This window comes from Cynoglossus semilaevis, chromosome 1 (genome assembly GCF_000523025.1).
Source record: "Cynoglossus semilaevis isolate Cse_v1.0 chromosome 1, Cse_v1.0, whole genome shotgun sequence".
NCBI lineage: Eukaryota > Metazoa > Chordata > Actinopteri > Pleuronectiformes > Cynoglossidae > Cynoglossus > Cynoglossus semilaevis.
The window spans coordinates 15,234,018-15,246,926 of record NC_024307.1 but is presented as its reverse complement, the minus strand read 5'-3'; the positions used below and the strand labels follow the sequence as shown (position 1 = coordinate 15,246,926).

At 39.3% G+C, this 12,909-nt stretch overlaps 1 protein-coding gene across 1 annotated transcript in view; it reads right to left on the bottom strand.

Moving 5' to 3' along the window:
* Window positions 1–251: 251 nt before the first annotated feature.
* Window positions 252–12,909, bottom strand: part of pacs2 (phosphofurin acidic cluster sorting protein 2) — a 55,995-nt gene continuing 43,337 nt past the window's right edge. The window contains exons 11-25 of the mRNA XM_008313215.3: window positions 12,755–12,829; window positions 11,733–11,857; window positions 11,490–11,622; window positions 11,276–11,380; window positions 10,360–10,466; window positions 10,096–10,250; window positions 9,637–9,747; window positions 9,435–9,543; window positions 8,500–8,532; window positions 5,342–5,384; window positions 5,200–5,242; window positions 4,687–4,822; window positions 4,302–4,519; window positions 3,794–3,907; window positions 252–2,849 (exon numbers count right to left, since the gene is read on the bottom strand). Of these exons, the coding sequence (XP_008311437.1) occupies window positions 2,731–2,849; window positions 3,794–3,907; window positions 4,302–4,519; window positions 4,687–4,822; window positions 5,200–5,242; window positions 5,342–5,384; window positions 8,500–8,532; window positions 9,435–9,543; window positions 9,637–9,747; window positions 10,096–10,250; window positions 10,360–10,466; window positions 11,276–11,380; window positions 11,490–11,622; window positions 11,733–11,857; window positions 12,755–12,829 (1,626 nt within the window). The 3' untranslated portion in view covers window positions 252–2,730. The remainder of the gene's footprint in view (window positions 2,850–3,793; window positions 3,908–4,301; window positions 4,520–4,686; window positions 4,823–5,199; window positions 5,243–5,341; window positions 5,385–8,499; window positions 8,533–9,434; window positions 9,544–9,636; window positions 9,748–10,095; window positions 10,251–10,359; window positions 10,467–11,275; window positions 11,381–11,489; window positions 11,623–11,732; window positions 11,858–12,754; window positions 12,830–12,909) is intronic.

Below are 12,909 nucleotides of genomic sequence, written 5' to 3'. Positions count from 1 at the left end.
AAGACTTTAGTGTGTGTAGTACTTTTATTACTCCCGGTTTATGGGACGACAGTGGTAGTCTCCTCCTGGGGATCTTTCAGTGGAAACAAACCTTTCTCTGAGACAGACATACAAAACAAAAATACATCTAAGAACGTTGTCTCTGCAGAGAAAAACATGGACGTTTGGACTGAAGTCTTAACTCAGGTGTTGATTTTAATCATTCAAAACTGTATCTGAGCATCAACTGCTCAGTGTGTGATTTTCTTTTCTTTTTTTTCTTGTACTTTTTCCACTGACAGATTTGACTACAAATCACTGCTCTTGCAAATGTTGCTGCATCAACACCACATTAGCCAGGGATATTTTTTTATTCATTCAATTTGATGTGTCAAACTTAAGCAATTTAGGCACTTATTAAGAAATTGGCAAAGGTTATGATGATAAAACTGCTACTCAATGATAATTCAAATGTAAAATACTGCTCGGCTCACGCCAGATATTAAAACTGAAGCGAAAACTACAGAGAAAACAGTTTGTAAAAGGTTAACATCACATACACTTTTGAACTCAACTAAAATCTAACACGGCTCAAGGAGGCTGCCCTGTGAGCGCAGGGCCGTCACTGACCAGAACTGAGAGGGTCCAGATGACCTGGTGACATCATGACTACAGGTACAGCCAGTGTCTCCACTGTAAGTCTGTGCCTCCGTGAACCACACGTTGATCCAACCTGCAAGTTTCCAGGAGGGCGTTTGAACAACACTAGAGTCTAAAAATGGACAAACATTGAAAAGTGCTTTACATTAAGGTACCTTCAGTACATTCACCTCTACGTACATTACAAAGTCGCCTAAAATACCACACAGTAGAAGTGATAACGCCGGAGCTGCAGCCGGTGAATATCAACATTGGGTTGCTTGGTACAGAAGATAAGGAGTGTGGTGGTGGGGGAGAGGAGGATGAGGGGGGAGGAGAGTGTGAGGCTTGAGGAGGAACAAGTTTTCTTACATTTACATTTTATATTCAGGGAAACCAATATAAGAATATATTTATATTTTTTTCTTTCTGCTTATCATAAACCTAGATACGGAAATCAGGAACTAATCCAAGGTGAGAGCAGGGATCAGGTGTCAGCAGGAGGACTCTGATTAATCACAGGGAAGAAGATTGATCAGAACAGAAAGAGAAATCAACAGCAGGGAGGTGTATGTGTTACACACATGTTTTTGACTAATGGAATTATTGATATATAAAAAATATGAAGATAAACCTGACCTACTGTTTGTAGTGTTTGTAGCTGTGTATGAAAACGATTAGTGGACGGACGGTGGAATTATTGGACACACAGTGACTGTCGTTCTGCCCATGTGTTAAAACACAACATTGATCATTTTCAATTTGAGCTTTTTTCCCCACTGTTAATGCGTTAGTTTTACACGGAATTCATGTGTGTAAACGAGACTGAGGGAAGTGTGAAGATAAAGCAGCGAGGAGTAGAGGTACATCAAGAGGATGGGTCTAAATACTTATAAATACAGGAGTAACTGACAGTTTACAAAAGAGGTGAAGAAAAGGTGTGGGCAGGACGGAGTAGGAGGAGATGAGGAGGAAATGTGTGACAGAAGAACAGCAGCGAAGTTGAAGGTCTTAGTATTTAGCACCAAAATTTGTGTTTTTAACCTTTTTGTCTCTGCAGCCACGTGTGTCTCTCTGACCTCTTTTCATTGGCACCTTGAAAGATCATGTTTGATTTTTCTGGACAACATCAACCCGACTGTTTTCAATAGACCAGAAACATTGATCACTGATTCAAATTGGTTCAAACTGCTTGCCTACTGAGAGCACAACAACGAGCTCTCCGCTCTGATCAGAGGTGCGGTAGTTACTTCAGGTCACTGCAGTTGGTGCAGTGAGTGTGTCAGACTGAATACTGAATGCTGTTGTGCTGGAATCGATCATTGCCTGCATGTAGAAATACGTTTTGTGTGTTTTTTTTCTGTGCAACACTGGTAAAAACACTAACCACTGATCCTCAAACCTCACACCTTTTCACCCGGAGTAAACAATAAAACAAAGATCAGGATTACTGTTGTAATCATCCAAACCTCCAGTAGAGGGCCAGTACAAGTTAACGTCCAGGTTCATGTATTTCACACAGTTTTCAGTCTATTGCACATCAGATTTCTTCACATAGTGCAGAGGTTCAAAGGTCAGGGGCCGTTGAATTTGTTTTATTCTTCTGGGGCGTTGATCACTGTAAAATTCTTCATCGTGGTTAGAAAATAAATCTGTTCTTGTTGTTTTTCCCATATGTTCTTGAATAATCCTGTCGTCCAAGTGCTGGAAATTAACTTTACAGATTGAGAGAAAAAGACGACAGATTCAAACCGGGCACTCCTACTCTAGGTCGAAGGTTAGAAATCAATTATGCTTTTTTCCCCCCTCAAAAGTCTATAAAACATCAGCAGGATTTTCCTTTTAAAAAGCAGAGTAAAGAAATATTTTCGACAGCTTCGCCTTGAGACATTTTTACATAAATAGAAAATAAAAAAACAAGCATTAGATTAAATAAAAGGACAAATGCCGAAGGACAACCCAGTGAAGGAAAGCAGGAGCTTAAATTAAGACAGCAGGATAAAAGTGTGCTGGAGGAAAAGGTGAGGAGGACGGGGTTAAAATGTGTTGGCACCAGGGAGATGGGACACCAATGGGGGCGCTGTCCTCAAGGTTTGGGTCTCTTAGGTGCTGCTAATACGGGCCTTTCGTGTGTCCAAAGATCCCGATGGGGAAATGTTTGACGTGTGACGACCACTGAGCTGCCAGCTGGAAAAACTTGACATCGTTCCACTCCACACCGTCAATCAGCACTAGAGCGAGGAAACACCAGACAATCACATTCACACTAAGAATAATATCACATTTTGCGAGGAAACACCAGACAATCACATTCAAACTAAGAATAATATCACATAGAAGATCAGAAGATCTAAAAAAGATGCAAAATTATGTTATGTAATATAAGTATATTAATAACTGTGCATAGTAAATAGATAGAGTAAATATTCCAGATTTGGTGAGAGGGAGCATAAAGAACAAACAACAATAGCAACATTGAGGCAAAAACACAGCAAAAAAGCTTTGTTAGCCCATTTTATATTTATAAATTTATATCATTTTCAAGTTAAAAAAATGATATAAAAAGAAAAGTACAGTTACCAATCAGTACAGGAAGGAATTAAATGATACTAAAGGTTATACACTAAAATACTGCACCTATAAGCGAGAAACAATCTAGTTTGATAAATGACAGATAAAGTTTTAGTGAAAATAGCTAAATTGCTCCAAAACACAACTAGAACTCTTAGTTCTGTTTTCTGGCTTGATGTAGCTAAAAGTAAGTGACTATAATATGACAAACGTTACCCAAGGGTTAGCACAAAAACACCTTAAGAGTTGCACATAAAACAGTAAAGAAAAGCAATGGTTAATCAAAAATAGATTAGAGTTAGCCAAAATAGCTAATATCTAGCGAAGACAATAACAATATTTAAAATGTAAATAATGTAGTTAGAATTGAACCTAAATTATTAAAAGTTAATGTTTTATTTTTTATTTAATGCTGTGTTAATGTGAACTGTTAATAAAACAGAATTATTCTCAAATACCTCTAAGGGAACACTAATTTACCTTGATGCTTATTTTTTTTGTTTCCTGATGAATCAACCAAAACAAGCAGTTAAAACATCTGGGATCAGTTGTCCTGAACTCCAGCAGAAGGAGGATGTGGCAGGAGGTCTGTGTAGGAAATTACCTCTCAGCATGGTCTGCTGTTGCTTGGCAGTGCAGATGAGTCGACTGATGCCCTCGATCACCTGACTCTTGGGCTCCACCTCTTTGTCTTTGCTCTTTTTTGGCAGGAACATGACTGACAGGAGGAAAAACAGCACAGACACACGCTGTGAGTAAATCAGGGAATTGGTCACGTACTCCACACTCACATTCACAGCTGGGGTCAGTTTAGAGTGAACAACCGACCTACACCTACACCTGTTTTTAGACTGTGGCAGGAAACTGGAGCGTCTGAAGAAAAACCACAACCACGTGGGAACAACACTACCAGGGGTTGAACTAGTGATTTTCTTGCTGTTAGGCAAGTACCCTAACCACTTTCCAACCGCGTGGCACTCAAGGTCAAATATCAGAGCATTATTTGCTATGATTTGCTGAGGCCAGTGATGCCTCCATGGTCACAGGAAAAAGAAGTTCCCACTAACTGGACAGTTATTATTCAACCTGAAGAACATGGACCTCCACCTCACCCTTCTTATTCTTCTCCTTGGTCACCACCGTCATGGACATGGTGGGCTGGTGTCCAAGTTCAGAGCCCCCCAGTGGCAGCCGGCTGACCTGCAGCGAGCGGAAATTGCACTTGAGAGTGTTTTTGGTGGAGGAGTCCCGCTTCTCCATGTCCTTCTTCCTCTCCGTGGGAGCCACCCAGTAGTCCACCTGGAGGCCCATCAGCTCCGCCTGACCACCGCTACACACAACAACAACAACAACAACCAGCAGGATTTATGTGCTTTCATTTGGAATTCTCCATCTCTGAGAATCTCATCTATTGCTTCCATCTACTGTATATTTATTATATTTCTTAGCCATATATACTGTACACTGAGGTCATAGTGTTGTATCAGCTGTTTTAACCTGTAAGCCAAGAAGCTGGTGTTGACGGAGGGCGATGACGGTGGAGTGGGCGACGCCTCCTTGAATGCAGGTGATATTTGTGGAGGGGTGGAGGAGAGCAGCGAGGAGCCCAGAGGAGCTGCGTCATCAGAGTCTCCTGAAACGACGCAGAGCAAAAAGTCAGACTTAAAATAAACCGTGAGCGAATGACGAAAACATAAAGAACAAAAAAAAACTGCTCGGTGGATTTAGATTTACTGTAAACCTAAGGCTTTTTATCCCCATAAATTTAAAAATCATATATTTATTAAATCTTGATGAATAAATCCAGCCTTTACATTGCAAAATATCACATCTTGACAACTGTGTTGTCAACATGTGTGTCAAAATATCACATCTTGACAACTGTGTTTGAATTCAAAACGTAAATTTAGTATGACCAGCATGACTGAACTGAACCTACACAGACAAATCAGTGTTTTAAAATGATACTCATGAAAATCCAAAAGCAATCAGAAAGAAACAGTTGTTCACCGGAGGCTGTCGACGTCTGCTCCACCATGCCGACCTTCACCATCTGAAAGATTTCAGATGGGAAAATAAAACACCTGCTGAAAACTACAGCAGCCAAACAGAGGCCAAAGGTCATCATGAGTGTAGTTACTGTTGCACTTACTCCAATAAAGGGGATGAATTTCTGACAAGAGTCTTCGTCAGGGCTGTGGGGAGGCAGCGATGAGGCACCAGGGTGGAATAAAAGAAGCAAATATGAGCAAAATCGGACTTTTATAAAAACTATCTAAAGACTAATACTCTCATCTAAAGCTAATGACACTAACTAATGACACTAACTAATGACACTAACTAATGACACTAAGCGCTGATGTCTAATGGTTCACATACTGTTGTTCTATGTCGCATATACAAAGTATGCAATGGTAGGACAATCAAGAGAACATGCTGCGCTTGCTTTACTCGGGCAAATTTACAACCCAAAATGCAGGCTCTTGAAGGCAGCACGAGAAGCAGAAAGAGAAAGAGAAAAAAAAAACAAACATGCAAAGCGATTGGCCTTCCACAAAAATCAACCAATCACTGCAGAGACAGACCAGATCAGAGGGGCAGCAAGTCCATCAGGTGAACAGAATCCACTACTACTGTGGTGGTACTACGGCTCTAAGGAAATGGAGGAGAAGGAAGAGCACCAACCTAAAGACTGTAAAAAAACACAGGGATGGGCATTTAGAATACTTTGTTTTTTGGCTTAGGTCAGTTGGACCTTTACTTTTAATCTTTTTTTGTAATTGTGTGATTTGGAGCTCAAATCTTTTCAGATGATATTACTCTGATTTTGGGTTCTGTAATTCCTGGCAAGGCATATGTCAGTGGTGTTTAGAGAAAGAGATGACTCCAGTATCTGGAGCCTGGTAACAATTAGGGCTACACTGGATCCTTCTTTTGTAGCCTATACACCAATGCCACAGGTAACTGCATGGATGAATGACATTCAGAGGAGCTGACAGAGACAAAGTTGTTGTGTTGTGATACATTCTGACAAATTTTGGCTTTAAATGCAGCCTTAACATCGGCTTTAGTCCTGTGATCTGGTCACAACTACTGTATGAACTGTATTAATGATGGTCGATATGAATGTTTAAATTCTCACGGTTAAAAAAAACAAACAATTTTCCTATTGATGCCCATCCCTATCATTAGGTCTGTTCAATCATATGCACTACCTGCTAGCATCAGTGCATATCTATGTTTTTTAAGCCGTATGAACTATTTTCCTGGCAAAAGGGCAGAAAAATAGCCAGAATGGAGATCTACTCTACAGAAGCTCTACATGTTCACGTTGTCTAGCTGTGAGGACATCTGATGACGTTAGAGAGGTTGTTGCTCTTGCCTTGAAGAAACCTGCCATCGCCCCCCCAGGGAAGAAACTGAGAGACTATAGAAGAGGAGGCGAGAGAACAGAGGAGAACGTCTACAGTCGGTGGGTAATCGGGTGGTGTTTTTTATGTCAAACATCTTTGTTGTCATGAAACCTGGAGCAGCTGCAGAGACAGACGTCTGCTCAGTAAAGTGACTGATTTATGTTCCTGTCACACAGTGACGGTGGAACACACTGTGTTACATCATTTGGCTGAAATAGGTGTTTTGATTGAGTCAGGTAAAAGATGGACCTGCACGTCAGTCCACGTAGGATGAATACAAACTACAGACACCACACGCGCACTTTCATAATTATGACAAATAGGACTGACTTTAATTAATTTGTGAAATTAATCAGATTTTTGGGCCAAATAATGGGCACTGCATATGTAATAATTCCATCATTCATCCATTTACTGTAGCTGTGGTTGATACATGTAGTTAATTCAGCAGCCTTCACTGACGTTTCAAAAGAAACTCCTGACGTGTTCTACAAGCCGATGACTAAACCCCACCAACTCTGAAACATAAATCTACCTGTGATTTGTCTTTGGGTTCTAGCAAATAAAATTATTTAGGAATGTTGATTTCTCTTGATTAATTATGACTAATGATGACTAATCCTGATTAGTCCACATCACCTCACCCTGTGATTACTTGGATTATTTTTGTGGGATACAGTGATTAAACTCTTCTGTTGTCAGCTTCAGTCCTGATTCTCTGGTCCACTTGGCCCAGTGTCAAACTGTGAAATCATTGAAGTAATTTTGGCAGCCGTACATTAAAATGTTTGTTTAATAGTATTTCCTTTAACCTTTTAGACTTGACAACAAATGTAAAATATAAATTTAATTTAAAAATAAAAATAATGAATCCCTTTATGATTGGTCAATTACGTTTTATGAATCCCTTTATGATTGGTCAATTACTTTTTTGGATCGCTGAATTATTTTTGTTCTGATTGACTTAAATCTTACTTGTGAATTCTTATTAAATGTGACTCATAATCCTGACCCTATGATGCACACGGCAATTACAGAGATTTGTTGTCCTTTTGAATGTCGTGTCTCTATTTCAGCCAAACAGCCTTCGTTAGGTTATCACTAATGAACTAATTTGCATATGAAACACCTCATAAACAAGTCAGACTCATGTCATACATCATGCAAAGGGCAATGATGCAATGAAGTTCAAATTCAATGTAACACAATACTGTGTTCAACTGGGTGATTTACCCAACGCTCCCCGTAAATCTGTCAGAACAAATCGTTTTCATCCCATTTCTATGTTATTCTAATAGATAAATACATATGAGCAGACACTGACAGACACTGATTAACCAAAGCACATGGAAACGATGCAGAGAGAAGAGAAGGGAGAAAGAAAGAAACCAAAGAACAAAGTCCTGCCACTTTATCAGCACACTGTTCTTACATTTAGACCTTTGATTTCTTACTAAGTAGCAGGAAAACAAAGGATAATGTCTGAAATAAATATGTTTCTTGATTATTGGGGCAAATGACATTAAAATAGGCTAAACTGACCAATACATTGTCTTAGCAGCAGCTTCTGTTCCGTCCCAAAATTAAACGTTTTCATTCATTTAAGTCGTTAGACTTTTGTATTATGTGTAGGGAATTTTTTTAAAAATGGTTTTTATTTTATTTGTTGTGTCAAAATGTAACAAAATGGGCTCGGAAATTAGCCAAAATTCAATGATTTAGCCAAGAAATGGCTAAAAGCTAGGTATGGAATAGCTAAATGCTAACTAAAGCTACTTAGCTAAAACAGTCAACTACACATCGCTGTTGAAGTGGCAAACAGAGGAGACACACACAGAAAGCAGAGCATGACTCAGCATCAGGCTGAATGAGGAACAAACTCAACCGAGCACAATACCTGACGGCAAAATCAAAATGAAAGCTCTTTTTCCTTGAAAAAAGAAAGAAAAAAAAATACAAACAACAAAAAGATAAAATATGTTATTGGCACCACACCAGGATGGAAACAGGGTGATATGTTTAGAAGACATGGCTGTTTAAATGTTAGACAAAAACACAAAAAAGAAAAAACACCACATTAGTGAAACATGTTGGTTTTCAAAAGGGGATTGAACTAACAACCTAAATACCCCCAGGTGGTCCGTTTGACAGATCTAAGAATTAGCCAAGGAGGTTACTTTGTGTCAAGGTAAAGAGGATCAACGGATCACTGATGGGTTATGAAATCTTTGTTTGTCAATTTTACAGATTTATTTCGATTTTCTGCAAATGTTCAAAATAAAAACATTATGATCCCATAAAGGACTGTAGACCAAATACTATCGCTGAGGACAGAGGCTCTCGTGAAACTCTTGGTTTCGATTAATCTTGATCAATTACCTTATTAATTATGTATAATCCAGAGCAGTCTAATGATTAATCACTTTAATTAATCAACTAAATTATAATATAATATAATATAATATAATTCAGTTGAGAAAATGTATCAGAAACAAAAACTAAAAGAATCGGTGTGGCAATAGCCAGTAATTGTTTTTATTTATTAAACCATTTTAGACTGGCTAAGAAGTGAATTAATTGCCACTGAGTCTTAAGATCAAGTACTTTTCTGCCGATCCTGCAGACAATCACTTTTCCTTTTCACAGTTCAGTTTAATCCCCTTTTGAAAAACTGCTGTAAAGTCTGCATTAGAAACATTTGTCACAATTGGAAGTCTGCATTAGAAACATTTGTCACATTTGGTCTTTAATCTCAGACTGTAGAGTGGAAACAGACTGGACGTCTTACATGAATCACGATAACAAAATAGTTTTTAGGTTTTTTTAACTCACCTTTTCTGCTTGTATGTGAGCATGGCCTCGGCGATGGGCAGCTGGTGTGCTCCGTTGGCTCCTAACATGTACTGGGTCACTCTGGAGACCACGTCAGGATTCTCCTGGACTGCACCAGACACAGAAATCAACATCGTCGCTGGTAAACCTGCTGAGGATCGTTTCTGTATGTGTTATGAATCAGTCAGTTTAAAGATCCCACCAATGACAGGAGCCTCTGACTTGTGGAACAGGTCCCTCCAAGCAGTGTCTTGGAACAAACTGTTGTACCGATAGTCAATGGTTCCCAGGTATTTGGAGACAGGATGTGCACCTGAAGATCAAATCATTGATGATTTGTTTTAAATATCTGGTAAGTTGGTATGCTGTGATTTCTGTCATTTCTTTTAGGATTCTTAGTGAACAACTGCAGCACTTAAATATACTCTTGTATAACAGACTAACGACAAAATGGGAACAAAATTTAAATCATGTAACAACATGGAAACCTAGGTTACAGTTACAGGTGTTGAGAAATTGAAGTGTATTTTGTATTTTGGTAAAAAAAAACAAAAACAAAAAACAGTAAACACTATTGTATAAAAACTACGGAATTATTGTGAAAATAAAATAAACCAGAATGAAACGACTGGAAACCTGACGTTGGAGTGTTTTTAGTCACCTAGAGGAATGATGAGGAACCGCATGTACCCCAGCCAGTCTGGGGTCTTGTGTGAGAGGTGGTCCACAAAAAGCTTGAGAACAGCACTGAGGTAGTGCTGGGCTCCAGCCACAGCGATCTTTATGGGAATGGGCGTCTGGGAGTTACAGTTACAACTAAAGCAGACAGAACAGGTGACAGTGTTCATGGGTGACGTGTCTTATATGATCAGAGCTGAGTGAACTGCTGTGTCAGTCAACGTCACCGTGGGAACGACAGACTCACAATCTCTGTATGCGCGAGACGATGGTGTTGAACGCGGCCTGGATGTCGGCTGTGGTGCAGGTGCAAACCACGGGCAGATGGTGGTTCTGAAGCATGTCTGACAGATACTGAGAGAAAAACAAAACACTAGCACCATGCTAGCATGCTACTAATTCACCAAATGGTCCTTAATTGACCACGTGCTGATAACACATCACGAGCTAAATGTGATTACTGTTTGTTATTTATAACAAGTTATATAAATAACTATTATTTATATCAGTCATTACTTTTTTTTTAAATATTATTATTTTGAAAAAATGTTGGAGCAAATTTAAGCTTTCAAAGTGAACCTAGTGCCACCTAGAGGCCAGGGCAGAAAACACCACAATATGAACAAAACTAAATTGTTTCCATTTTACCTGTTAACATTAATAATTATTTACATTATTTTATATTTTTTAATGAGGTTCAAATCCTGGCTCTGCTAGACAGATCCATACTGTAACAGCGATATTTTATTATTATAGAATAAAACCATAGAACAACTAAGACCAAAAGCTTGGATGAAGAATAAAAAAACCCAAAGGGCCCAGGGAAAAATATGTATAAATGTTAAAAGTTAGACAATAAAAAGCTAAAGGCATCTGCCCAAAAAGAAATAGAGCAAGTTTTCAAGAATTGTGTATCAAATATATATAATGTGTAGCCCAGATATGGTCTATTTATAGTTAGGTCATTACAGAAAAAGCTTTAAAGCACAACAGCTTCAATGCATAAATGTTCAACAAAAAAGGTTGTCTGCAACCTGACAGTTGGATGACATGAGTATTTGTAGATTTAAAAAAAAGAAAAGCCTTGAGATATCTAAATATACTGTAACAGAGGAGAATAAAACAAGCCTTTTAAAGCTTGTTGTTGTTGTTGTTGTTCTTACCTGGCCCTGCCAGTCTGAGGTGTTGATGAGGATGATGCTGTCTGGGAGGTGGTTATCAGACACCAGGATGTGATTCAGCTGGTCGTACACTGTCTTTCTGGGAATCTAAGGGTCGAAACGGAACAGACGTTCTTAGAGCTGACGAAACTTTCAGCAGTCAATCCCAACAGTGAGTCAAAGAGTTGCAGTTCAACCTGCAGCTGTACACTCCTACCTGTAGGTGGCAGCGTGTATCCAGGGAGCGTTCGTTGTCCAGACTGTTGGCCCTCTCATTCTGTGGTCTGCTGGGCTGACGTTCCTTCAGAGAGGTGCTACGACCTCGTCTTCCGGCCAACTTTGGTTCCTGCCTGAGAGTGGACCCAGACCAGAGGAGCAGAGAGGTCAGATGACCTCCAGCAGTAACACCAGGGACGGTGACTCTCGTACAGTAAGTGTAGTTTAGATGATGTTTTTTTACCTGTTGGATGAAATGATAAGGGATTCTGTTTTGGTCATTTTGCCACTAGGGGGCAGTCGCTCTAAAAAGGTGTCCATGTTGTCCATCTCCAGCTCCGTGGTTGGAGTCACAGCCTCTGGCTGCTCCTGTGGCAGCACAACAAAAGAAAGAAAGCATTTAGAATTATCCATATAAACATCTACCAAAATAGTTTAAAGCATTTATTTATTTATGTCTTTTCTGCACTTCATGCAGAATTCCAGGCTCTTTCCTCACACATACTTCAGCAGCAAACACATTAGCATTAGTTCCAAAACTGTTTTGTCTCGTGTGCAGACTTATTTGATCACACTCTCCCTCAATGACCATATTTAGAAACTAATGCAGCTAAAAAGTTATTAAATGTGATTTGGAAAATGATGAACATAGTGTGAACGAAGGCCGGTGGGAAAATAAATGTAGATTTGACCAGTTTTAGTTTCAGTTCAGTCTGAGGTCATGTGTCAGCTGAGATTTTACTGTTAGTGGAAACACCTGCTGCCTCGCTGCAGTAAAGTGCACTTAAAACAAGTTTGTTGTTTGTCAAAACACTGACAAGTATAGTCAAGAGGAAGCAAGGATGTAAAAATATAAAGTTCTGCCTAAATACAACACAGTACCAGCAATAACAAAGAGACCAGTTCTGTTCAAGTTTTAGGTTTCTGTTAGCTTTAACGTTTGTTGAAATTCCAGTTTAATTATTCCACTGAAACACAAAAGCAGTCAAATCACATCCAAAAAAGGCCTAAAAACCACAAAAGAGAGAAAAAACGACTTCTTTCACATTTCACTCCTCATTTATCATCACGTCTGGTTTATTTTAACTGGAAAAGCTTTAATCCTGGACTCTAACTGCAGCGGATCATGTTCAAATCTGCATTTTCCGTCTCTTTTTAAAATCACAATTTGCTCGATTTCTCTGTATTTTTCTTTCAAATACAGGCGTTCATATTCAGGCTGTTGTCATCTACTGACGTGAGGCAGCTCCAAGTGGTGGTACTCACAAAGGAGACGTTATCAGACACGTTGTCATCTGGAAACTTGGCCCCCACACCAGTCTTGGTTTTATCTGGGTCAATCTGAGAGGAGAGGGAAAAGAAACATCACCTGCTGTGACAGAATCCTGGGTTTTACAGTTGAACCAAAGTAAAAAGTATAA